The following is a 26410-nucleotide window of genomic DNA, read 5'->3' as shown; positions in this document are numbered from 1 at the left end:
CCCATTCCCCTTAGTATCATAGTCAAGGTCACTAAGACTAACACAGAAACTGTTCCTCCACTGGAGGCTGGGCTGGAAGGTAAAAAAATCAATCAGATTTTTAAAGACACAGTGTCACATAAATGGACTAAATGACCAAAGAAGTTTGCTTGAACATGTGTCTGCCGTAACTCAAGTAATGGGGCTCTTGGGCATTTATCCCAAGGAAATGAAAATTTATTTTCACACCAACATCTGTACACCAACGTTCACAGCACCGTTACGTGTAAAAACCCCAAACTGAAACAACCCAAATGTCCTTCAACAGGTGAAGGGTTAAACAAACTTGGTAAACCCACACCATGGAACGCTGTGCAGAAGGAAGAAGCCAATCACAAAGGTTATGGTTCAATTTACAGAATATTCCGGAAATAACAAAATTATAGAGATGATGAACAGACTAGTGGTTGTTAGGGGTGAGGTATGGGGAGCTGGGTGGTAATAAAGGGGTAGCATGGGGGAGCTTTGCGGTGATGGGGCAGTTCTGTATCTGAACCGTGGGGAATCTCACCTGTGATCAAATTGTACAGAAACACCCCCCCCCCACACACACACACCTTAAACTGGTGCAATCAGAATAAGCTCTGCTCATACAATTTGTGGATTTTGCACCAGCGTCAATTTATAGGTTGTGATGAATGCACTAGAGTTTAGCAAGATGTTACCAGTGGGGGAAACTAAGTGAAGGGCACCTCAGACCCCTTGTACATCTGTGCAACTTCTTGTGAACCTAGAATTATTTCAAAATAACAAGGTTTTTTGTTGTCATCCGTTTTTGTAAGCCAGTTAGCACAGGACGCTTTAGCCGGGGTTCTCACACTATCTCTTGTGTAAAAAGTATACACACTCCCTCTGCTCCCCTCCCCATGGCCTAAAATATACAGGGAGGAATGTAAATGCACAACCTAATTGTGATTACAGACCCGCAGAGCAAATGCCGTCACACTGCAGTGAGCTGGCTGGGGACAAAAAACAAGTATTATTTCCGATCAGGAAGGCTCTTTACAAGCCGGGCAGAGGCAGATGATGTTCCAGTAAGGAAGCCTGGCCCAGCGTGGAGCTGTGTGATAACAAGGTGTCTCTCTTTACTCAGAGCCTCGACAACACAGGAAAAGTGTTATCTTCCTGAACCACAAGACCTCTCCTATCTCTGCAATTATAAACCAAGAAGGAAAGCAAACAGTGTCAGTATGCCTTCTCCAAAATCCCTTTTGAAAGGCCAGAGGGTTGAACCTTCCACTGAAAAAAGTTCTAACTTGAGCCATCCTTCTTTCAACCGCTGAACACACCAACCAAGAGAAGAGCTTGATCAGGTGTGCTTGCTCCACGGGGAAATATTAGTGACGAGTTCTACGGCCACCAAGAGCACCGAGAGACGCAAATCATGATGATTGGAGATAGGTGGTTTGGGGGACCTAAATCAAAACAACTAGAGCACTGAAGCCAAGATATGTACAACAATGCCAAAAACAAAAACTCCCAAGATGATGCCGGTGGAAGTAGAAAGAAACACTTCGCACATATGCAGTTTAAAGGAACGTATTCGGCGATCTCTATAACTTGGTGTGCAAGGCACTGGGAACGTAGCACAGAAGGAACTATGGTTCTTGCTCTCAAGGGTCTTATAGTTTAGAGATGGGCAAGTGCACAGAGGCAATTCAGCGAGCCAAGTGTTGTGCCAAAGTACACACTGATGCCTGGGAGCAGAGGCCCCCAACCCAGCCACACCTGGGAAATCCAGGAGGGCTTCCCAGCAGGAGTGACACAGAAGTAGAATGTTGGGGAATAAGCTGGAGCTGGCAAATCAAATAACACCACAAGTGCACTCAACAGTTATGCCCTTTATTATTACTGCCAGGACCTGTGCTACATGCTTTACAAGTATTACCTCGAAAGCTTGTAGTTTAAACCCTGCGTAAAAGCCACTATCATCCCCAATTTACTCAAGCTCAGAAAAGGCAGGTGACTTGGCCAAGACCTCCACATACTATTGCTTAAGGAAAAGAGGAAGAAAGGTCTTCAAAAGTAGTTAAAAACTATTGACAAGACATGTATTATATATATAATCTTATGTATTAAAGATTGCAACAGTGGAAACGAAGAGGCTTCTAATATTATTTCAACTTGATGGCTAAAGTTACCCCTCAGTTTGGAAGGCATGGTAAAATTCCACGGGAATCTGGACTTGACATATCCAAAAGGTGAACTCAATCCCTCTCCCAAACCTATCCTACCATACTCCTTATCTTAGTGGATGGCACCAACCTGTCCTGTCACTGGAGCCAGGACCCTGGGAGTCCTCTTTGGCCCCCCCCCTTCCTCTTTACCCTCCTTCATAACCAATCAGTCCTCATGTGATTCAGCCTCAATGTTTCCAAATGTAAAATATTTTAGCATACGAAAACAGGATATTTCAAATAAGTGGTGAGGATGAATTATTAAATACATTGAGATAACCATACTTTGAGACAAGGGTCTCTAGGTTAAAACTTTCTCACACCTGATACAAAAATATGTAATCTGTTGGAATTTATTTTAAAAAGAATTATTTACCTATAAGAAAATATACATGAATATTTGTACCTTCTGGGGATCATGAATAACTTTCTTAGGATGTTACTAAAGGAAAAGACTGATGGATTTGACTATATAAAAATGTAAATTTTATGCTTGTCTAAAAATACTGGAAACAAATTAAAGTGAAAGCTCAAATTGAGAGAAATACCGATGAAATGAATGTAAAAAGTTTTTAAATATATACAAAGTTCTTATAAATTAATAAGATAAATATTCCAATAGAAAAAAAATGAGTGTCGTTATTAACGGGCAAATCCCTAAAAGAGAAATATGGTCAAATGTATGAAAAACTGTTCAATATCACTAATATTCAAAAAATGCAGATCTAAAAATGATATGCCATTTTTCACTCATCAGAACAGCAAAGATGACAAAGATTAATAAGACTTGGTGTTGGTGAGGATACAGAGAAAGAGACAGTTTCGTATACTTTTCACGGGACAGTACACATATCTGGAGAACACGTTATCAATTCCTATTCAAAGTTCTTAAAAATGAGTATATGGAAATTCTGGGATAAGATAATAAATTTGACTCATGAACTGGACAAAAGTCACTGAAAACTACAATAAAGGGATTAAAAAAATAAACCCATAACCTTCCAAGGGCAGAGAAGACATAAGACGAGACATCAACCATGAAGCTGGGGAGGCTGGAAAGCGGATTCACAGATCGACAGATGTGTCCAACCCCTCTGCTGTCAAACCCTGGAAGTCCAAGCACTCAGAGAGAGAGAGAGAGAGAGAGAGAGAGAGAGAGAGAGTGTGTGTGTGTGTGTGTGTGTGTGTGTACATATATATAACAATGTGAAATATTCCATTTTACTTTACAGTTCAGTGATATTAAGTACAATCACATTGTTGTGCAAGCACATTACCACCATCCATCTCCAGAACATTTTCATCTTCCCAAACTGAAACTCTGTATCCATTAAACACTAACTCCTCATTTTCCCTCCCCCAGCCCCTGGCTGCTTAATCACCTCTTAAGAAGTAATCATGAGCAGACAACAGGCTCTCGGGAGGGGAGAGAAAGCCTCCAAGGTGGGAGATAGAAACTAAATAACAAAGAAAAAAAGCACCTTCTGGAAACAGAATACACAGAGAAAAAACTGAAAAACAAAACATTATTAATATCCTCCAAGGGATCAGAAAACATATTGCTTCCATTAAATAAAAACAATACGCTATAAAAAGGAACTTTCAGAGAATAAAAATGAGGACCTGGAAGCAGAATCATGATAGCAGATATAAAAAACTGAATAGAATGGAAGGGAGAAAAAACTGAAGAAAGCAAATATATCAGAGCAAAAAGATAAGGAAAGGTAAGCAAGCAGAGAAAAGATAAGAAAATTGGGGGTTCAGTTTAGGAGGTTTAATAATGGAATACAGTGGGAGATGCTGAAAGAGATAACTGAGAAAAAATGGGGAGGCATTATCAATTAAATATTCCAAGAAATTTTCTGAAAACTGACATTAGATTCCAGACTGAAGCCACTGGATGACCTACACCAAGGCTCATCATTGTGAATTTCCAAACTCTGCAAACAAAATAAAGACTCAAGCTTCCAGAAAGGAAAGAAACATGCAAGAGATCAGGAATCAGGACTCTTTTGTTTCTTCTAAAAAACACTGAAAGACAGAAGATAATGGAGCAAACCCATCAATATTCTGAAAGAAGGTGATATCTAACTCAATCAGGCCATCATTCACACAGAAGATTAGGAAAAAGCTTTCTTCAGACATGGATAATCTCAAAAGATTTTATCTTCCTTGTAATATTTCTCAAGAAACTTCTAGATGTTGAGTTTCACCAAAATCAGTATGTAAACCAAGAAAGAGAGAGGCATGGGGTCCAACATAGGTGGGGGGCAAAGGAGATCTCCAGGAGGATGGGGAAGGGAGATAGATCCACCATGGCCAACCATCCACATGGGAGCGGTGTGGCTTGAGGCAGACGGGTTGAGGGTTATCATTACTATCTCTCCTGCAACCTGACCACACTTAAAGCTGAGGGTAGATCATCCGAATGAGTCTGGTCCCCATTCTTCCCTATAATTAGATGTTCTGACCAGAGGCTGACTAGGTTTGTGCTGGTTTTCCATGCCTGCTGCTTGGACCAGCTGAGGGCATTCATTTCATCCTTATGCTCTGACCTCCTCCTGAACATAGGCAGTACGCCTTGATGAGGTCAGAACCAGAAAATAGAGGACACGTCATTCCATCTGTCCAGATTTTTGCCTTATACCCAGTACCTGGTTCACACGATAGCCCTGCCAGGTGCCCCCACTGGGGTAAGCCCTGTATTTCCCTGGGGTCATTGATGACCTAGCTGTCTCCCCCAGAAGAGGCTTTTGTAACTCTTAGGAAAGCACAAAGTTCAATTTCTTGTTCTTGACATGGTAGGATAACGAGTATTTATTAGTAAGTACCTGTTGTTTTTTTTTAAATAAAGGAGTCAGACAAATGAATCTATTTATGAAACAGAAACAGACTCACGCACATAGAGAACAGACTTGTGGTTGCCAACGGGGAGGGGCTAGGGGAAGGATGGAGTGGGAGGTTGGGGTTAGCAGATGGAAGCTGTTATATAGAGAATGGATAAACAACAAGGTCCTACTGTATAGCACAGAGAACTACATTCAGTATCCTATGATAAACCATAATGGAAAAGAATATTTTAAAAATGTATATATATGTACAACTGAATCACTTTGCTGTACAGAACAAATTAACACAATCTTGTAAATCGACTATACTTCTATTTAAAAAAAGAAAAAAAAATTTAAATCAAATAAAGGAGTCAGGAAAACTAAGCAAGAAAAAAAAAAGGTATCCAGATTGGAAAGCAAGAAATAAAATCATCACTATTTGAAGAGGATATGAAAGGAGAACGGTAAGTTAGTCACTGGACTGACTGAGTTTATGGTCTCAGAGGGACGCTGGGTAGCCACCTAGGAGACAGAAGACACACAGGTGTGGAGCTTGGGGGATGGCTTTGGAGGTCACCAGAATGTGCACAGTGGAGGAGGTTGCCCAGTGTATCCTGATGGTGAGAACCATGAGTGACCCCAACTGAAGCACAAAGCCGAGGAAAAGGACGACTGAAGGAAAATCAGAAGACAGTGGTGCCAGGGCCTCCAGAGGAGAAAGATGCCAAGAAGGAAGCTGCCAGCAATGTCAGATGTGGCCGGATTGGAGAAGGGAGGTGCCCACTGGATGTGGTGAGCAGTTCTTTTGCCTGACTGATTTCAGTGTAATAATGCACAAAGGTCCAAAGAATTGCCTCTTACTTGGGATTAATTTAGGCCAATGTCAATATTCAAGCTGAATGAAACAAATGACTTGAAAAAACAAAAAATAAAAGGGAAAATCCTTGACTTGCCTGTGTACCCAGATCCAGAGTTACCTGGCTTTATTCACACTTTCCCCAAGCCAGTCTTTTTTTTTTTTTTTTTTTTGGTAAGTTCTTTAAAAACCTCTTTTTTCTTTACTTTTTTATACAGCAGGTTCTTATTAGTTATCTATTTTATACATATTAGTGTATACATGTCAATCCCTATCTCCCAATTCATCCCACCACCACCCCCCGACCACGCTTTCCCCCCCTGGTGTCCATACGTTTGTTCTCTATATCTGTATCTCTATTTCTGCCCTGCAAACCGGTTCACTTGTACCATTTTTCTAGGTTCCACATATATATGTTAACATACGATATTTGTTTTCCTCTTTCTGACTTACTTCACTCTGTATGACAGTCTCTAGATCCCTCCACGTCTCTACAAATGACCCAATTTCATTCCTTTTTATGGCTGAGTAATATTCCATTGTATATATGTACCACATCTTCTTTATCCATTCGTCTGTTGAAGGGCATTTAGATTGCTTCCATGACCTGGCTATTGTAAACAGTGATGCAGTGAACTGGTGCATATGTCTTTTTGAATTATGGTTTTCTCTGGGTATATGCCCAGCAGTGGGATTGCTGGGTCATATGGTAATTCTATTTTTAGTTTTTTAAGGAACCTCCATACTGTTCTCCATAGTGGCTGTATCAATTTACATTCCCACCACAACAGTGCAAGAAGGTTCCCCTTTCTCCACACCCTCCCCAGGATTTGTTATTTGTAGATTTTCTGATGATGCCCATTCTAACTGATGTGAGGTGATGCCTCATTCTAACTGATGTGAGGTGATGCCTCATTGTAGTTTTGATTTGCATTTCTCTAATACTTAGTGATGTTGAGCAGCTTTTCATGTGCTTCTTGGCCACCTGTGTGTCTTCTTTGGAGAAATGTCTGTTTAGGTCTTCTGCCCATTTTTGGATTGGGTTGCTTGTTTTTTTAATATTGAGCTGCATGAGCAGTTTATATATTTTGGAGATTAACCCTTTGTCCGTTGATTCGTTTTCAAATATTTTCTCCCATTCTGAGGGTTGTATTTTCATCTGGTTTATAGTTTCCTTTGCTGTGAAAAAGCTTTTAAGTTTCATTAGGTCCCATTTGTTTATTTTTGTTTTTATTTCCATTACTCTAGGAGGTGGGTCAAGAAAGATCTTGCTGTCATTTATGTCAAAGAGTGTTCTTCCTACGCTTGCCGCTAAGAGCTTTATAGTGTCCGGTCTTACATTTAGGTTGTTAATCCAGTTTGTGTTTATTTTTGCGTATGGGGTTAGGGAGTGTTCTAATTTTATTCTTTCACATGTACCTGTCTAGCTTTCCCAGCATCACTTACTGAAGAGACTGTCTTTTCTCCATTGTATATCCTCGCCTCCTTTGTCACAGATTAGTTGACCATAGGTGTGTTGGTTTATCTCTGGGCTTTCTATCCTGTTCCATTGAAATATATTTCTGTTTTTGTGCCAGTACCATACTGTCTTGATTACTGTAGCTTTGTAGTATAGTCTGAAGTCAGGGAGTCTGATTTCTCCAGCTTCGTTTTTTTCCCTCAAAATTGCTCTGGCTATTTGGGGTCTTTTGTGTCTTGATACAAATTTTAAGATTTTTTTTGTCTAGTTCTGTAAAAAATGCCATTGGTAAATTGATAGGGATTGCATTGAATCTGTAGATTGCTTTGGGTAGTAGAGTCATTTCACAATATTGATTCTTCCAATGCAAGAACATGGTATATCTCTCCATCTGTTTGTGTCTTCTTTGACTTCTTTCATCAGTGTCTTATAGTTTTCTGCATACAGGTCTTTTACCTCCTTATGTAGGTTTATTCCTAGGTATTTTATTCTTTTTGATGCAATGGTGAATGGGACTGTTTCCTTAATTTCTCTTTCTGATCTTTTGTTGTTAGTGTATAGGAATGCAAGAGATTTCTGTGCATTAATTTTGTATCCTGCAACTTTATCGATTAGCTCTAGTCGATTTCTGGTGGCAGCTTTAGGATTTTCTATGTATAGTATCATGTCATCTACAAACAGTTACAGTTTTATTTCTTCTTTTCCAATTTGGATTCCCTTTATTTCTTTTTCTTCTCTGATTGCCATGGCTAAAACTTCCAAAACTATGTTGAATAATAGTGGCGAGAGTGTACATCCTTGTCTTGTTCCTGATCTTAGAGGAAATGCTTTCAGTTTTTCACCACTGACTATGACGTTTGCTGTGGGTTTGTTGTATATGGCCTTTATTATGTTGAGGTAGGTTCCCTCTGTGCCCACTTTCTAGAGAGTTTTTATTATAAATGGATGTTGCAGAAAAAGAAAGCTTTTTCTGCATCTATTGAGATGATCATATGGTTTTGCTCCTTCAATTTGTTAATATGGTGTATGACGTTGATTGATTTGCGTATATTGAAGAATCCTTGCATCCCTGGGATAAATCCCACTTGATCACGGTGTATGATCCTTTTAATGTATTCTTGGATTCTGTTTGCTAGCAGTTTGTTGAGGATTTTTGCGTCTATATTCATCAGTGATATTGGTCTGTAATTTTCTTTTTTTGTAGTATCTTTGTCTGGTTTTGGTATCAGGGTGATGGTGGCCTCGTAGAATGAGTTTGGGAGTGTCCCTTCCTCTGCAATGTTTTGGAAGAGTTTGAGAAGGATGGGTGTTAGCTCTTCTCTAAATGTTTGAAAGAATTCACCTGTGAAGCCATCTGGTCCTAGACTTTTGTTTGTTGGAAGATTTTTAATCAGTTTTAATTTCATTACTTGTGATTGGTCAGTTCATATTTTCTATTTCTTCCTGGTTCAGTCTTGGAAGGTTATACCTTTCTAAGAATTTTTCCATTTCTTCCAGGTTGTCCATTTTATTGGCATACAGTTGCTTTTAGTAGTCTCTTATGATGCTTTGTGTTTCTGTGGTGTCCCTTGTAACTTCTCCTTTTTCCTTTCTAATTTTAGTGATTTGTGTCCTCTCCCTCGTTTTGATGAGTCTGGCTAATAATGGTTTATCAATTTTGTTTATCTTCTCAAAGAACCAGCTTTTAGTTTTATTGATCTTTGCTATTGTTTTCTTTGTTTCTACTTCATTTATTTCTGCTCTGATCTTTATGATTTCTTTCCTTCTACTAACTTTGGGTTTTGTTTGTTCTTCTTTCTCTAGATCCTTTAGGTGTAAGGTTAGATTGTTTATTGAGATTTTTCTTGTCTCTTGAGGTAGGCTTGTATTGCTATAAACTCCCCTATTAGAACTGCTTTTGCTGCATCCCACAGGGTTTGGATCATCATGTTTTCATTTTCATTTGTCTCCAGGTATTTTTTGATTTCCTTTTTGATTTCCTCAGTGATCTCTTGGTTATTTAGGAATGTATTGTTTAGCCTCCACATGTTTGTGTTTTTTATGGTTTTCTTTCCTGTAACCGATTTCTAATCTCACAGTGTTGTGGTCGGAAAAGATGCTTGATATGATTTCTATTTTCTTAAATTTACTGAGGCTTGATTTGTGACCCAAGATGTGATCTATCCTGGAACATGTTCCATGTACACTTGAGAAAAAAGTGTGATCTGCTGTTTTTGGATGGAATGTCCTATAAATATCAATTAAATCTATCTGGTCTGTTGTGTCATTTAAAGCTTGTGTTTCCTTATTAATTTTCTGTCTGGATGATCTGTCCATTGGTGTAAATGAGGTGTTAAAGTCCCCCACTACTATTGTGTTACTTTCAATTTCCTCTTTTATAACTGTTAGCATTTGCCTTATGTATTGAGGTGCCCCTATGTTGGGTGCACATATATTTATAATTGTTATATCTTCCTGGATTGATCCCTTGATCGTTATGTAGTGTCCTTCCTTGTCTCCTGTAAATTCTTTATTTTAAAGTCTATTTTATCTGATATGAGTATTGCTACTCCAGCTTTCTTTTGATTTCCATCTGCATGGAATATCTTTTTGCATCCCCTCGCTTTCAGTCTGTATGTGTCCCTAGGTCTGAAGTGGGTCTCTTGTAGACAGCATATGTATGGGTCTTGTTCTTGTGTCCATTCAGCGAGCCTGTGTCTTTTGGTTGGAGCATTTAATCCATTAACATTTAAGGTACTTATCAATGTGTATGTTCCTATTACCACTTTCTTAATTGTTCTGGGTGTTTGGTTTTTTTTTTTTTCGGTACAGGCGCCTCTCACTGCTGTGGCTTCTCCCGTTGCGGAGCACAGGCTCTGGACGCGCAGGCTCACGGGCCTAGCAGCTGTGCGGCATGTGGGATCTTCCTGGACCGGAGCACGAACGTGTGTCCCCTGCATCGGCAGGGGGACTCTCAACCACTGCGCCACCAGCGAAGCCCCTGTTTTGGGTGTTTTTGTAGGTCCTTTTCTTCTCTTGTGTTTCCCATTAGAGAAGTTCCTTTAGCATTTGTTGTAGAGCTGGTTTGGTGGTGCTGAATTCTCTTAGCTTTTGCTTGTCTGTAAAGCTTTTGATTTCTCTGTTGAATCTGAATACGATCCTTACCAGGTAGAGTAATCTTGGTTGTAGGTTCTTCCCTTTCATCACTTCAAATATATCGTGCCACTCCCTTATGGCTTGTAGAGTTTCTGCTGAGAAATCAGCTGTTAACCTTATGCAAGTTCCCTTGTATGTTATTTGTCATTTTTCCCTTGCTGCTTTCAATAATTTCTCTGTCTTTAATTTTTGCCAATTTGATTACTATGTGTCTCGGCGTGTTTCTCCTCGGGTTTATCCTGCCTGGGACTCTCTGCGCTTCCTGGACTTGGATGGCTATTTCCTCTCCCATGTTAGGGAAGTTTTCGACTATAATACCTTCAAATATTTTCTCGGGTCCTTTCCCTCTCTCTTCTGGGACCCCTATAATGCAAACTTTGGTGCGCTTAATGTTGTCCCAGAGGTTTCTTAGGCTGTCTGCATTTCTTTTCATTCTTTTTTCTTTATTCTGTTCTGTGGCAGTGATTTCCACCATTCTGTCTTCCAGGTCACTTATCCATTCATCTGCCTCAGTTATTCTGCTAACTGATTCCTTCTAGTGTATTTTTCATTTAAGTTACTGTATTGTTCATGTCTGTTTGTTTGTTCTTTAATTCTTCTAGGTCTTTGTTAAACATTTCTTGCATCTTCTTGATCTTTGCCTCCAATCATTTTCCAAGGTCCTGGATCATCTTCACTATTATTATTCTGAATTCTTTTTCTGGAAGGTTGCCTATCTCCACCTCATTTAGTTGTTTTTCTGGGGTTTTATCTTGTTCCTTCATCTGGGTACATAGTCTTCTGCCTTTTCATTTTGCCTTTCTGTGAATGTGGTTTTCATTCCACAGGCTGCAGGATTGTAGTTCTTCTTGCTTCTGCTGTCTGCCCTCTGAAAAGCCTCTTTTTCCTTGAATGTATGTGATAACATGGAAGTGGAGGGCTGCAGTTTCCACCTGAGCCATTCTTGACTAGCCTGGGAATGGACCATTCTACCCTCATTAAATGATGGTTGCAGAACTTTTTCTTAATAAAAAGGGAGATATTATGCTTCACAGTTCAGAGGAGAAAAAACAATAACATTAACTTGTTTTTACTATAGGATCTTAATGTAAAACATGCATTGAAAAAAAGAGGGTGAGAACACAGGCAAATGAGCAGTTGCTTCTGGTTAGTCTCTTCAGTATTTGTTTTTGTACAATTATATGTGCTTTTTGATAAATTCAAATGTCCCTACAAAGAGCGTGCATTACTTTTAAGATCAGGAAAAAAAAATTGGTAAGGCTGGAAAAAAATTGTTTTAATCAAATTCAAACAGAAGGTAAGCAGGGATAACAATATTAATGTTAGACAAACTAAATTCAAGGCAGGGGGAAAAAGTATGCTTTTAAGATAAAGGGAGCATTACATAATGGTAACAACCACTGCTAATAGTGAAGCCATTTAGATACAAATCTACAGTTGCCAAAGAAACTGACAACAAGATACAGAAATCAAACATTATTAGGAACACAGGAAGGAGTAGTCATTGTAGGAGGAGATGTTAAAATACCATTATCAAAAAGACTTAAAAAAATAAACTCATAGTCTAGCTAAACACACAAAGTTGATGTCTGGCAAGAATTCAATTTCATGATTATAGAGTAGGGGTATCTTTTCAAGTATGTATAGAACATATACAAAACTTGTTAATACTAGTCACCAAGAAAAAAAATGTTAACTTCCTCTTCCAGTTAAAGAGAAGGCACTTCTAGCCTGGAGAAAATATAGAGGCTAGAGCTGGGGAAAGAAAACAGGGAAACAATATTAATGTAGTCCACTCTGGGTTCCCCAGGTATCTCGGGGGACAGGGGAGGATGAATGGGAATTAACTTTATGATCAGACTGAAACAAATACCTCTGCCCTACTTTTTCTCACCCATTAAACATCTTCATTTAGACCTGAAGTGTGAACCACTGAAATGGTGGTACTTAACCCAGCGGGTCTCAAAGTGTGGTCCCTACACCAGCAGCATCACTGGAGAACTTGTGAGAAATGCAAATTCTCAGACCCATCCCAGACCTCTTGATGCAGAACTCCCTCCAGGTCAGGGTTGCAGGAGGTTCTGATGTGAAAGCATCTGAGGCTAAAGGTGTATATAAATACCCCAGCTCCCTCATCCTTGAGCACGTCAACTCTTGAGGGGTGGGTTTTACGCTGGCTTTGCCTTCCCTTCCTTATCCTACTTCCCCACTCCTCTAATGATGCACTTTACCTCCCAAATAAACTAACGCACTCAAATTTTAGTTTCAGGGCCTGTTCTGGGGGAACCACACTAAGACATCTACTGGAGACCCCCATTCTCACAGAGCTTGTGTTCTGGTTGAGACTCTGACCTATTCTTCCATTTCCTCCTCTTGGGCTGGGTCTGCTGAGATTTCCTCGGGGAAAGGAGCCCCACTGGTAGTGAGTCCTCACCCCAATTCAGTCCAGCACCTACTGTTTGCTTTCCTCTCTGGATCTGCTAGCTCTTCTCTGCACCACCTCTGGTCACTTCGTTGCTTGCCCCTGCTAGCCCTTTCCCAGCCCTATTCAGCTTCATCATTTACTCCCCGGCTGGGCTGTAACAGGGAAGAACAAATCTGACTCCATATTAGATGTGTTCCTTTTACTTTAACCTTTGTGCTCTGTTGCCTGTGTTTAGTCATGCTGGCTCTTCACCTTTAGTAAAAGAATGTTGCCTTTAGACTGATATACAGGATAGCCTATTTTCAAGGCTCTGACCTTTAAGGGTATAACACTTTTCCACTCATGTAGTGATAAAGAGTTGCAGAACAGAATAACATTTGTCTTGGAGGTTTAGAGGAACATCCTGACCTGGCCTACGTAGACAACTACAAGAACAAAGGATTCTGACACCGAGAAGTTTGCAACAACTAATCATGGCCCTTAAAAGTGCTTTGCTGAAATCCTTCAAGGAGTCTGGGGGGTTTTTTGGCATGAGCCACCTGTCTCCTTGAATGGCCCTGCAATAAACCTTTCTCTGCTCCGAACCCTGACATTTTGGTTTGTTTGGCCTCACTGTGTGCCGGGCACACGAACTTGTGTTCGGTAATAGGGTGAGACTCACAGAGGGCTGGCTACCAGCCAGGCCCTGTGAAACCAAGTCCTGCCCAGTACTGGGAGTCCAGCTATGAAAGGCACAGCGATCTCATGTGCTATGTGCTACAGGAGGATACAGGGAGCTGAGGCAGCACAGAGCAAGGGTCTTAGGATGTCAGCAAAGGAATCTCCCAGGAAGTGACACATCGGGGACACCCGGGGGACGAGAGGGATTTAGCCAGCAGACGGAGAGGGGGAGTAGGAGTCAGGACTCCCTGCAGAGGGTTTGGAGGTACTTCTGGAGCCAGAGGTCTGCAGGGGCACAGAGAGAGGCTGCAGAGAAGGCCACTGTGGGCCATGACTTTGCTGGCTGACTTAGAGGCTTCAGGGAACTGAAAGAACCTCCTTCTCCCAAGAGGACACCAATGTAAGTTTTAAAATAAGGATGTGAAAAATCTAGCGAATGACCCATTAGTGCTCAAAATTTGGAGGCCCGGGAGACGGTGGTGCCCTGATGGGTGTAATGCTGGGTCCACACCCACTCAAACACTTCACTGGTAACAATCAGCTGGTTCAGAAGGGTCAGGGGGACTTCAACTCCTGGGCCGATGAAACGTGAGCTCTTTGGAGCTGCTGCAGATACTCAGGTTTCCAACAGGACCCATGACACTGCCCTGCCTCTTCCTCACCCTCTCCTGACCGGGGAGCACGGGGTAATCTACTGATCCCACCGAGAGCAAGGGGTACACCTTGCTCCTAATCTTTCAGTTGCTTAGAAGATAAGCCTCCTTGGCCTTAAGCATGCACACTGGCTGCCTTTCTTTGATGTCATCGGCTTGTGTGGGTTTCTCCCTGCAGTGAATTTTTTGGGCTGGGATCCAACACAAAGGTACAATTAGCCAAAGCAACCCCCCTACCACCACTTTCACACTAGGCCTCCGTCTCCAAGGACTTCAAAGGAGTTTTGATATTGTCATATAACAAATATAAAAAGTATTTGTTATATTTTTTAATTGAGCCATCATTCCTAGCAGAACTGAGCTCCTAAAGACCTGCAAACCCTGTGCATTTCTACCGACAGTCACTTTGGGCACAGTGGCCCAGAGGGGAATTCTGATGTATGATCAACAGTTCCCATCACAAGATAGAATTTCCCTTTTTCTTCTGCCTCTGGCAAAAGGACCAAGGAGACGGGATGGGGGGTGGGGATCGCGGAGGAATTCAGCTCTTCAATGTCATCTGCTTTTGGTAATAGAAGAGGGGAAATGAGTCCAGACACATAACCAGTAGTTTATTCTTCAGAGCCCTAGTGGACTCAAGGACTAATGAACTAGTGTTTACCTGGATTTCTTCCCCCCAAACAGGCCCCCATTCTCCAGCTATGCCCCAGGGACAGGAGACAAAGTCACTTGGGCTCAGGATGGAATGAAAGTGACCCTTCCCCCCGCTCACATCGTGTGCTTGCACTGTCTTCTCCAACAACCGCACGCAGGTTGGCGGCCCCCGTACCTTCATCACTGTTGTCATCCACCAGGATGATTTCCTTCAGCAGGTGGGTCGGTGTGTGGTTGACCGCGCTGTGAACTGACCGCAGGATCACCGACAGGGCCTCGTTCACGAAGATAAATATGATGGATATCTGGGGCAGCTCCTCGGAGAACCTCAGCTCCTTACACCTGGGGGAACACAGCAGGGGACAGCAGAGTCAGAGGAAGGAGCAAAGCACAGGCACTGCGGCTGCACACGGTAAGGCCGTCAGCCCAATCCTGGTACACGTCCTCCCAAGGTGAGAATCGTTGGTTCCCTCTTGGGCTCTCTGGGCTAATATCTGAGAATAAAACCTAAGGAGAAGACAGTTAAGAAATCCAGCTCCACTTCTCCCAAATGTACCACGCCACAGGAATGAGGAGCATCAGTCTTGGGCACACATCGACTGTGTCCCAGGCTGCCACGCCCACACGCGGCCCCTGGTCTCACTTCAGTGCACACCTGCCCGACTTCCCACTCCAGGCTCCTGCATCTCCTTCCTCGGAGCCCGCTTTGCTGCCTTCTGAGCAACTGCCTCACCCCCATCATTTCTCATCCAGAGGCAGCTGGGAGATGATGTATAAATAACCCAGCTCCCTCAGCCCTTGAGGTGGTTGACTCTGAGGGGTGGGTTTTACGCTGGCTCCCAGAGTTTCCCCCAGTGGGATTAAGCTCCATCACCCACGGTAGCAAAGCTGCATAACACCCTCTTTGGGGGACACCTTCCCTTCTCAGTCCTTATTCCCCTTAGTGGTGCCCTTTTCACTGCCCATATAAACTAATGCACTCAAACCTTTGTTTCAGGGTCTGCTTCTGGGAGAACCCAAACTAAGACATCTATCGGACCTACCAAGTACCCAGCACTGTGCAGGAGACCTTTGCTCTCATGGAGCTTACACTCTGGGAAAAGACATGAAACACACATGAAATTTATCATCATCAAGGAAGAGGGGCCTCTAGCTGCTAGGACTGTGCTGCCTGACACACCCTAACTCTTCTTGCAAGCATGCCTAGAATCTCCCTGAGGACTGGAAATGTGACCACCTGCCTAAGAGGTCCTCTCTTCTAATAGCCAGCAACTCCCCCATACCTGAAGACAGGGTGAAAGAGAAGAATGCTTTTCATCCAGGCTGGACTCAGGGGCGTAGGGCTTGGGCCTCCCTGGGGGCGCCCAGTGATGTAAGAGATGACTGGTACCCAGGGAACCAGCTCTGCATGACTCAGTGATGGAAACACCAGCACTCTGGCTTGGGGAATTTGGTTTTATGCATAGTCTGAGCCGCAACAGAAATACCAAGTGCAAACAGAGCAGAATGGAATACAGAGCTACTGCATTCAGTGCATCCCCTGCCTGTCTGTGTGAGACTGTACAGTATACGGCACAATGCGTTCCAGAGCAAAACAAAGGGAATGGAGTGAAAGGGAAGCAGCACTGAAGAGAGAGCAAGAATTACAGCTGTTTTTTTATGCTGAACAGCTTGGGCTGTGTTGGGCCATATTAATCACGCAGGCAATTTTCAGAAGAAAATAAAGTTTTGTTACAATATACATTTGTGTCTCCTAGAGGAGACCATCCAGGGATCCATTGATCATGCAGCCTCATTTTTACCTCGATGCCGTAAATTCACTTCTGGGGGCTGCCGAGGAGATTAGAATGGTTATTGACGGGCTCACGGGCAGTTGGCGGGGATCATCTCATTTACTGCGTGGTGAGCCGGGGGAGGAGGGCGCATCCCGGAAGGTCCCTCGGAGCCTCCTTGACAGGGCCGGCAGCCATTCTGAGCCTGGCAGGCTAGCAGCTGCTCCTCAACATACACGCGAGCACCCCGCCCGTACACACGTAACTACTCTGACATGCACTCCTGGGCCTGGTTTCTTTCCTTCTTTCTTTCTTTCCTGGCTGCACCACTCGGCATTTGGGATCTTAGTTACCTGACCAGGGATCGAACCCGTGCCCCCTGCATTGGAAGCGGGGAGTCTTAACCACTGGACCACCAGGGAAGTCTCAGGGCCTTTTGTTTTTAAACAGATTCTGGCCCTTGAAATTAAGAAGACAAAAGGCCAAACTGCATCGTACCAGCACCGTCTTCTCCAGCTACAGGCAATGGGGTCAGGCTGCCGTTAAGGCTGAGTGGTGGGTTAAGCCTCTTGGCCGGAGAAGACAATTCCCTCTGCTGAGATGGGACTCGTGGGCCCCCGGTCCTGCCCCTTCACGGTCAAGGTGGCCATTCAGTAAATCATGGGGGAATCTCAGAAGCAAGAAGCTCTCTGCCACACATTGAACCTGTCACCCTGGGCACAGTGCTCATGTTTTTTCCATCTCTAAAACTGTCAAAATAATCCTCACTGTATTTAGTTCTAGGTGCCTGGCTAAGGTCCTCATAAGGATCAGGTGAGACCAGCCTTTGAGAGCCCTGGGAAAATGCAATGTACCAACCGATGGAAAGACCAGCCTGCCTGCCTGGCTCCTCCATCCTCCCTCCTGCCTCCTCTGATCCCTTTTGTAGATTTCCCATTACCACGGGCCAGGCTTCCAGGGTTTTCACTCAACCCAGACCCTGCAGGACCCAGCCAGGGTCCAATCCCCAAAAGGGCTCCGGGCTCCAATCTTGCCCAGGTCACAGCGATTCACCTTTCCTGTGCCCAACATCTCAGGGTTTCCCAATAGGCGGACAATAGGAATACGGTCATTATGAAAATCAACATGGTTTTGTTGCTCTAGAGAGGCAGACTCTACCTTAAAAAAGTCTCTAAGCCAGGCTTATGGCCTGATATGCAGGAGCGGCCACAATATGCTGGACAGATAGAAAACTGAGGCCGTAAGCACCTGCTGTAAAGAGGCGGCAGAGACTGAAACATACATTACTTCCGATCAGACACCCAATGCCCAAGGCAGCAGATAAGTGCGGGAAGGGAGATTAAGGATGGATGATGAAAAGGAAACAGGGAGGCCACACAGGCCTTAGAAATACTAGAGACTGCACAGAGGAAGAGAACAGGTACGGCTCCTGCCCCTGGAGTTGATGCTGGACCAATCCTCCCTGTGGCCTGATGATGCTCAGATGGTGCTTCCAAACCACACAGATCTGGGTATCCCACACCCTGCAGACTAGGGCTGACGTGAAAGAAGCATGCCCCCTCATTTCCGAGTTCCTGCAGAGCTGACCAGGTGGACGGTGCTCAGTGCCAAGGTGGTGTGCAATGGCCCACAGGCAGGCAGATCCGGGGAAGGGAGCAGTCAGCTCAGCTCAGCATCCAGCCTTGTCTTTATATCATGGAACATACAGAATCAGATATGTTTCCTGCCTCCCCGACTGCAAAATCCAGGTGAATGAGAGAAACCCGGAAGGTCGTGTGGATAAAAGAACAGGTTCCAGATTTGAAAGATACCTGGGGAGAGGCCAGCATGCCACAGAAAATGCAAAATAACTAAAAATCCACAGGGCTTTGTGTGCGTCCTCTAGAAACACAGACTCAGAGATGGGTCCCAGAAATCACACATTTGCTTTCAATAACTAGTCAGTAAGAAAGAAACAATCTTGGGACCTCTCTGGTGGCGCAGTGGTTAATAATCCACCCGCCAATGCAGGCAACACGGATTCGAGCCCTGGTCCGGGAAGATCCCACAGGCCACAGAGCAACTAAGCCCGTGCGCCACAACTACTGAGCCCGCGTGCCACAACTACTGAAGCCTGTGCACCCAGAGTCCGTGCTCCACAACAAAAGAAGCCACCACAGTGAGAAGCCCGCGCACCGCAATTAGAGAAAGCCCACGCGCAGCAATGAAGACCCAACGCAGTCATAAATAAATAAATAAATAAATTTATAAAAGAAAGGAAAGAAATAAACAACCTTCTGTCTGAAAGAAAATGGTTGGCGGGAAAGCTATCTCAAGGTCTGGATCAATCCCAATCAAAGCTCCAGGCCAGGAGGGGAGCTGCAAAGAAATTCAAGACCAGGTTCCTCTCCTCAAAGGGCTAACAAGGGACCAGATTCTCTGTGAAGCTGTCCTCACAGAGAAAAGACAGCAGAGACCAATAACCAACCATGTGACGTCTCTTAGACACCTTACCACTGTCCATCTGTCTATCTGTCTGGGATGCCTCCTTGAACTCCGGAACTGCCTGAAGGGTAACTACTGTCCCCCCTCCCTCATGCTTCTCGCCCCAGAGTCACTGGCATTGACTTCACTTAGCACCAAAAGTGCCCGTGCTCTTCCTTCGCTGAGGCTGAGTAAGAAGAGTTTGGGAGATTGGGCCGCCTCTGGGAACGCACTGGAGAGTCAGGTGCCACGATCAAGGGTCAAGGTCTCCAGCAGGGAAGAAATCAAAGCCCAAAGAGACGCCCACGCCCTCTCAGAAGCAGAGCCCTGCCCACGAACACCTCTGAGGGAAACAAGTTCTATGACCCCAATGGGATACAGGTAAGAGGTATCAAAACACACTTGTGACCCAGTCTGCCAACCTGGAAACAAAAAGAGGACCCCAGGGCTTCCCTGATGGCGCAGTGGTCGAGAGTCCACCTGCCGATGCAGGGGGCGCGAGTTCGTGCCCCGGTCCGGGAAGATCCCACATGCCGCGGAGCGGCTGGGCCCGTGAGCCCTGGCCGCTGAGCCTGCGCGTCCGGAGCCTGTGCTCCGCAACGGGAGACGCCACAACAGTGAGAGGCCCACGTACTGCAAAAAAAAAAAAAAAAAAAAAAGAGGACCCCAAATTTATTTTACAATATTTTATCATTGTAAAAATATTTAGATGCAACCTCTAGGAGACCCAGAAGATCACAGATAATAACGTTGATAATAATAACCGACACTTCATAGTACAGGTGCCAAAAACTGCTGGAAGCTTCCCTGTGCTGTACTATCTCATTTAGCACGAACAACAATCCTATAAGGTAGGCAGTATTTTCATCCTCATTTCACAGCTGAGGAAACTGGGGCACAGAGAGGTGAAGTCACTTGCCCTAAGTCACACAGCAAGTCTGAAACGCTGCAGGGGTGCCTGGACGTGAACATCACCATCTGACTTTTAGACTCTTGCAAACGCCCCTGCGTGCCCAAGGCAGGGTGTGGTAGCTACAAGAGACAAGCCTCTACACAATTTCCAGCCCAGCCCCTTCCTAGCTGGGGGGCCTTGGCTAACTCGTTTGGTCTCTCTGAGCCTCAGCTTCCTTTTCTCTGCCCTAAAAGCCCCAACGAGGTGGCGGTCCTCCGTGGCCAGCTGCACCATACCCAAGGGCTCCTGAGGACAGAGTGCAGACCAGGAGAGGTCCCTTCAAGTGGGATAGGTGAGCAGAAGCCAGCCTCATCATCCCGGGGGGCTGATAAGGCTGATGGGAATGTGAGCAAAATCTCCTGGGGTTCTGGCTACGAATCTGGGCAAGGGACCAACTGAGTGCTGGTCTCCGAGGAGTTATCAAAGTCTTTTAACTGAAGACCCCAAGCAAAGGGAGGCCACGTCTGCTCTCAGCCACGCCAGGACATTGCCAAGGTTCCGCTGCTTATGAACCACTTCTGTCCTCATGCACTCAGGCCCATCTCTGTGGGCCCCCGCCAGCCCTCAGGGCAGAGGCAGGGAACCCCAGGACCTATAAGGCTGGGTGTGGAGGGTGCACATGTGTGTGCTCAGGATGGTAGGTGGGGCTGCCCCCAGGGCCTGAGCCCAGGCTCCAGTCCTTGCCCCTGGTCCCCCTCCTGGTCATCAGCTCCTGGGGTCCCACCTAAGGTGAGGGCTCCCCTTCACTGAGCCTACCTGGTTTCTCTGTGTCACTCGGCTCACATGGCCCATCACTGTGCAGTTAACCTGCAGGGCCTTCCTAGCTGCTCACCTCAGCTCTGGCTCCCCAGTGCAACAATGCCCTTCAGTCTCTGCCCCACTGTCTTCCCAACCCTAGTGAAGGGACCGACACCAAGTACTGTCCGAGCACTAATCCCGCTGTCAGTAACGAGAGTCTTGGGTTTGATGGCTAAAAGGCACTCAACACGATGACAAGGCAGTGCAACACAAGGCGGCAAATGCTATACAGTCATCCCTTGGGATCCACAGCGGATCGGTTCCAGGACCCCTGCAGAAAGCAAACCCCGCAGATGCTCAAGTCCCTTATATAAAATGCGCAGTACAGTTGGCCCTCCGTATCCGCGGATTCAGCCAACTGCGTATCCAAACCTACAGCTGGTTGACTCTGCAGATGTGGGACCCGTGGATACGGAGGGGCAACGAGACCTACACCAGATGTGACAGGTAAGTTGAGACGGGTCAGGAGGGCAGAGAAGATGAGCTGTGAGCTGGGTTTGAAAGATGGATCAACGGATGACACCTGCTTGACCAAGAACAGAGGGAGAGGCCGGCGATCGGCACTTCTGAGCACACAGAGGCACTAGGGCTCCCTTCCTCTCTTCCATCGCCTTCCAGAAAAAAACTGTCCAAGCTTGCTTAGAGCTGGGGCGCTAAAGTGCCACGTTGTGCCACCAGAGACTCACGTGGGGCTCTGCAAACTCCTACCAGGCTGATTCCTTTTTCCTTTCCAAGGTGCTCCAAAAACATGCGTAAGGTCATAAAAACTCGTTAATAAAGGTTCTACAGCTGACAGCAGAGTCCGTGCTGCCTCAGTGCCAGGCCTCTCCACCAACCTTTCTGAGTTCGGGAAGGCAATGTGGAGTAAAATGAGAGGGAGGGAAGTGTGAGGCGTCAAACAGAATAGGCACTTTGAGTCATCAAACCCCACCTTGCCATCCCAAGAGCAGCTGTGCTCCAATAAGAAAGCCCTTGAGAATTGTGACAGGCATGCAACAGACACATCTTCACCTCTACTCCTCCCACTGCTGAGGGCAGGTGTGGGAGCAAGGACTCCCAGCATCACATCCACATGACATCCAATCCACCTCTAAATGGACGGTCCAGGTCCTTGGGTACCTACCCTTTAAATCCCGATCGTGCTCTACATATGTGAGCAAACCTGGAAAGTACCCCCGTTCCCCCCTGCACTTCCAAACCTGCCAGCTCCCCCAGCTGTGCCGGCACATGCTTCCTTGGCTTGGCCACACCCTCACTGGTCAGCATCCGACACACTCCACATATAGCCCAAAGCCCACACTCTCAAACTGAGAGCCAAAAGGGCTCTGTTCCCAAGAAAGCATTAGTGTGGCCCAGCCACTTAGGAAAAGGATTCATTTTTCAAATAGTGGTATCCAGTTGCCAGGTAGAAGGAACCAGAAAGGAAAGGCGAGTGTGTGGAAGAGTCGCCTCTTGGCTGCTGCCTGAATTCCACGTGGCCACAGACACTTGAGAGCACACGCTGAATCACAGACGTGGCTACGGTGCACATCAATCCAAGGTATCCCAAGCCATGGGTTAGGCCCTACCAAGAATAGAAATGAACTCCTCCTTGGAAGCCCCACTGCAGATAGGCCACCATTCTTTTTTTTATATACATTTATTTATTTTATTTATTTATTTTTGGCTGCATTGGGTCTTCATTGCTGCGCGGGCTTTCTCTAGTTGCAGCGAGCGGGGGCTACTCTTCATTGCAGTGTGCAGGCTTCTCACTGCGGTGGCTTCTCTTGTAGCAGAGCACGGGCTCTAGGCACGTGGGCTTCAGTAGTTGTGGCTCACGGGCTCAGCAGTTGTGGCTTGCGGGCTCTAGAGCGCAGAAGGCCACCACTCTTGAGCTCGGACATGGTCATGATCATTAACCCCATGCGTGCTGACTGACATAAAACAGCAGGATGCACCACACGTTTTCTAGGGCGCACCACATCCAACAACCTCACCTTTTCTTCAACCAAGAAATAAACTCCTCCCTCCTCTCTCTGTCTCCCTGTGGACACAGGGCCAGATTATGAAATCAGGTCACCAAGCAAGTCTAACTGCCCACGATGGTTAATTTTATGTGACAACTTGGCTAGGCCACGGTACCCAGATATTTGGTCAAACGTTATTCTAGGTGTTTCTGTGAAGGTATTTTTAGATGAGATTAACATTCAGATCAGTAGGCTTGGAGTAAAGCAGATTACCCATCAACATGTGGGGGAGCCTCATCCAATCAGTTGAAAGCTTTAAGAGAAAAAAGACAGAGAGCCCCTGAGGAAGAGGGAATTCTGCCAGCAGACTGCCTTTGGACCCGAGCTGCAGCATTAACTCCTCCCTGGGTCTCATGGCTGCTGGTGAGCCTTGCAGACTTTGGACATGTCAGCCTCCACAATTACGTAAGCCAAAGTCCTTAAAATAAATCTCTCTTGCTTTCCATCTATGTACCTATCTATGCCTCTATCTATCATCTATCTATATCTTATGTACAGGTATCTTTATCACCCATCTGTATGTTATCTATATCCCATTTATGTCTGAGATACCCTATCTTATCTCTATAGATAGAGATTGATAGCTAGATGGATGGATAGATGGATCGATGGATGGCTGGATAGATAGATAGATAGATAGATAGATAGATAGATAGATAGATAAATAGATGGATGGATGGATGGATGGATGGATGGGTGGGTGGGTGGGTGGGTAGATGGATGGATGGATGGGTGGATGGATGGATGGATAGATGGACAGATAGATAGATAGATGGGTGGGTGGTTGGATAGGTAGGTAGATAGATAGATGGATAGATGGATGGGTGGGTGGGTAGATGGATGGATGGATGGGTGGGTGGGTAGATGGATGGATGGATAGATAGACAAATAGATAGATGGGTGGGTGGGTGGATAGATTATAGAGAGATGGATGGATGGATGGATGGATGGATAGATAGATAGATAGATAGATAGATAGATGGGTGGGTGGATAGGTAGGTAGGTAGGTAGATAGATAGATAGATGATAGATAGATAGATAGATAGATATCCTATTAGTTCCATTTCTCTGGAGGACCCTCACTGATACACCACCCTGTAGTTTGGAAGAAAAGGTTACACCAAATTGAGGTGTCATGTCTCATTAGAACCCTGTCATTCCAATCTCTCCTTCCGGTCACAGCCTCAGACACCACCCAGGACAGCAAGGGAGCTTCTGACCCATAACAAGAGAGGCCCAGAAGGCCCACCCAGTTTGGCAGTGGAATTATTATCCCGAAGCTCTGCAGTGGAATTATCCCGAAGCCCCCATGGCCTTTCCTGGACCCCATCACTGCCAGAGCTGCTGCACCTCAAACATCTCTACCTTCCACAGTCACAGCCTCCCTTCCTTCCAGTTCTCCCCACCTTGCATCCCCAAACCAGCCACTCTTCAACCTCAATGAGACCTCCCGGTCCTGGGCCACTCTGTTTCCACTCAGTGTATCAGCTCTACCCTTGCCTGGCTAAGATCTTCCCTTTACCCTTGCCTTCGTCCCACCCTTTCTCCCTCGGCCTTCTTTCCCACCAGCCCTGAAGAACCCCAGCTGGGCATCCCTCGTCCATTCTAACTTTCCTCCGCTTCACACACACTGCTGACACTGCAAGAAAAAGTCCCACCACTGCAGTGGTGACAAGACAAATCCAAGGTCCCCAGTCCCCGTGAAGCCCTGGGAGCTGCCCTGCACCCTTCTTTTCGAGGCTTTTCAGAACTCTCAATTCCCCCATCCCCACCCCGATCTCTACTCCCTACTTTTCCCGCTTTCCTCGAGCCAACCTCTCTCTTGCAGGTACCTCGTACTCCACAGAGGGAATCAAGGTCACCAGCAGGAACTTCCAAGTGTGGTCTCAGGCCTGTGGCAGCAGCAGCAGTAGCAGCAGCATCCCCCAGCAGCCTGTTAAAAACGCACCAACTTGGTCCACCCAGACCCACTGGCTCAGAGTCCCTTAGCAAGTTCTGCAGGTGGCTTCTCCGCGCCACGTGGAAATGTGAGAAGCACTTCCCGAGTCCCCCTCACCACCTAAAAGCTTATCAACCTCTGAACTCAGCCTCGAAGGAGGCAGCCTCAGGAGGTCAAAGGTAACCCCCGCCTCCTCTGTGCTGTGGATTCCCCAGCCTCCTCCCATCTAAACGCCTTGCTTCGCCCATTATTCTCTCTCCTCCAGCCTCACTCTTCCTCCACTGACTTTTTCCACTCAAGGAAGGGACTCAAGTCTCTCCCATTTACATCCAAAAAACCCCTTGCCCCACAGCCTTGATCAGCCTCTTCTCCTTGTCTGCCCTCCCTGACTTCCCCCTTTATCTGTCATTCGTCCCTCACTAGACCATCATTTGCCTCCTAGTTACCTTATTCTGCCAAAACTGCTCTTGTTAGTTTCCAGTGACATCTACGTGGCCCGGATCAATGGAAACTTCCCAACCTCACCCCAGCTGACGATCCTTTCTGCAGTGTTCAACACAGTTGCCTCTCTCCTTACATAAACAGTATTTACTCCTGGATCCTGGCACCCTCGCCATCTCCTCATCCCCACCTCTGCTTTTTCTCCCACTGGAGATCTGTCCTGGCCACTTGTTTATTTCACAGGTTGCCCTTTTGTGCTAATCCTCCAAATTCCAAAGTTCCTCAAGGCTCCTTCTTCTGTCCTCTCCTATTCTCACCTGGTCAACTCTTTCTGGGTGATCTCATCCAATTCTACAACTCCAGCCACGATGCCAGCAACTTCCAAACCCCCATCGCTAGTCTGGATGCTTCACGCTTCTGCTTCCCACTGAGCATCTCCACTTGGACGTCTCATCAGCATCCCAAATACAGCATACCTAAAACTGACACCTGCTCTCTCTGCACCTTCCTGTCTTCATTGGAGGCCACCACTCTTTCTCTTTGGGAGTCAACTCAAAATCATGTCCCGTTCTACATGTCACCAAGTCCTAAAGATTCTACCATCTTTAGCATCTCTTTAGGACACTCCCCTCCACCCCCAATCCTACTGCCACACCTCCACTCCACATCATTCCCCCTAGATGACACCCAAAGCCACCTAACCGGTCCCTGGCCTCCAGTCTGTCCACCTGCAGCCCTCTGTGGGTTGGTATCTATCCACCTCACTGCGGCTAGCATGATCTCTCTAAGATGCAAATGTGATCATGTCACTCTTCTACTTCCACTATGCCCTTGGCTCTCTGTAGCTTTCAGAATTAGCTTCAGACTTCTTTGCTTGGCACCCACGTTCAGCCCCAGCTCATCTCTCCAACCTCAACTCCTCCCTGTTGTTTCCCCCAGGAGCTGTAAACTATTTGTACTCCCCAGAACCGGAAACGCTGCCTCTCAATTCACACACCTTTCTCTCTGTCTAAAGTGCCCCTCCTTCTGCGTAACCTGTCCTCCCCCCTCAGCCCAGCTCCAGGCAGCTCTCCCAGACCCCCAACAGGATGTCATGCCCCTGTCCTTTGTCACTTTCTCTCCCTCTGCACGCTGTCATCCTGACGCTCTT

General features: G+C 45.7%; 1 protein-coding gene across 1 annotated transcript in view; it reads right to left on the bottom strand.

Moving 5' to 3' along the window:
- The window catches only part of GALNT17 (polypeptide N-acetylgalactosaminyltransferase 17), a 446658-nt gene that overhangs the window by 209184 nt on the left and 211064 nt on the right, over nt 1–26410 (bottom strand). The window contains exon 3 of the mRNA XM_007469909.1: nt 15065–15231. Within this exon, the coding sequence (XP_007469971.1) occupies nt 15065–15231 (167 nt within the window). The remainder of the gene's footprint in view (nt 1–15064; nt 15232–26410) is intronic.

The sequence above is a fragment of the Lipotes vexillifer genome, unplaced genomic scaffold, assembly GCF_000442215.2.
Source record: "Lipotes vexillifer unplaced genomic scaffold, Lipotes_vexillifer_v1.1 scaffold128, whole genome shotgun sequence".
In the NCBI taxonomy this organism is placed as follows: domain Eukaryota; kingdom Metazoa; phylum Chordata; class Mammalia; order Artiodactyla; family Lipotidae; genus Lipotes; species Lipotes vexillifer.
This window is presented reverse-complemented; position numbering and strand designations above follow the sequence as displayed.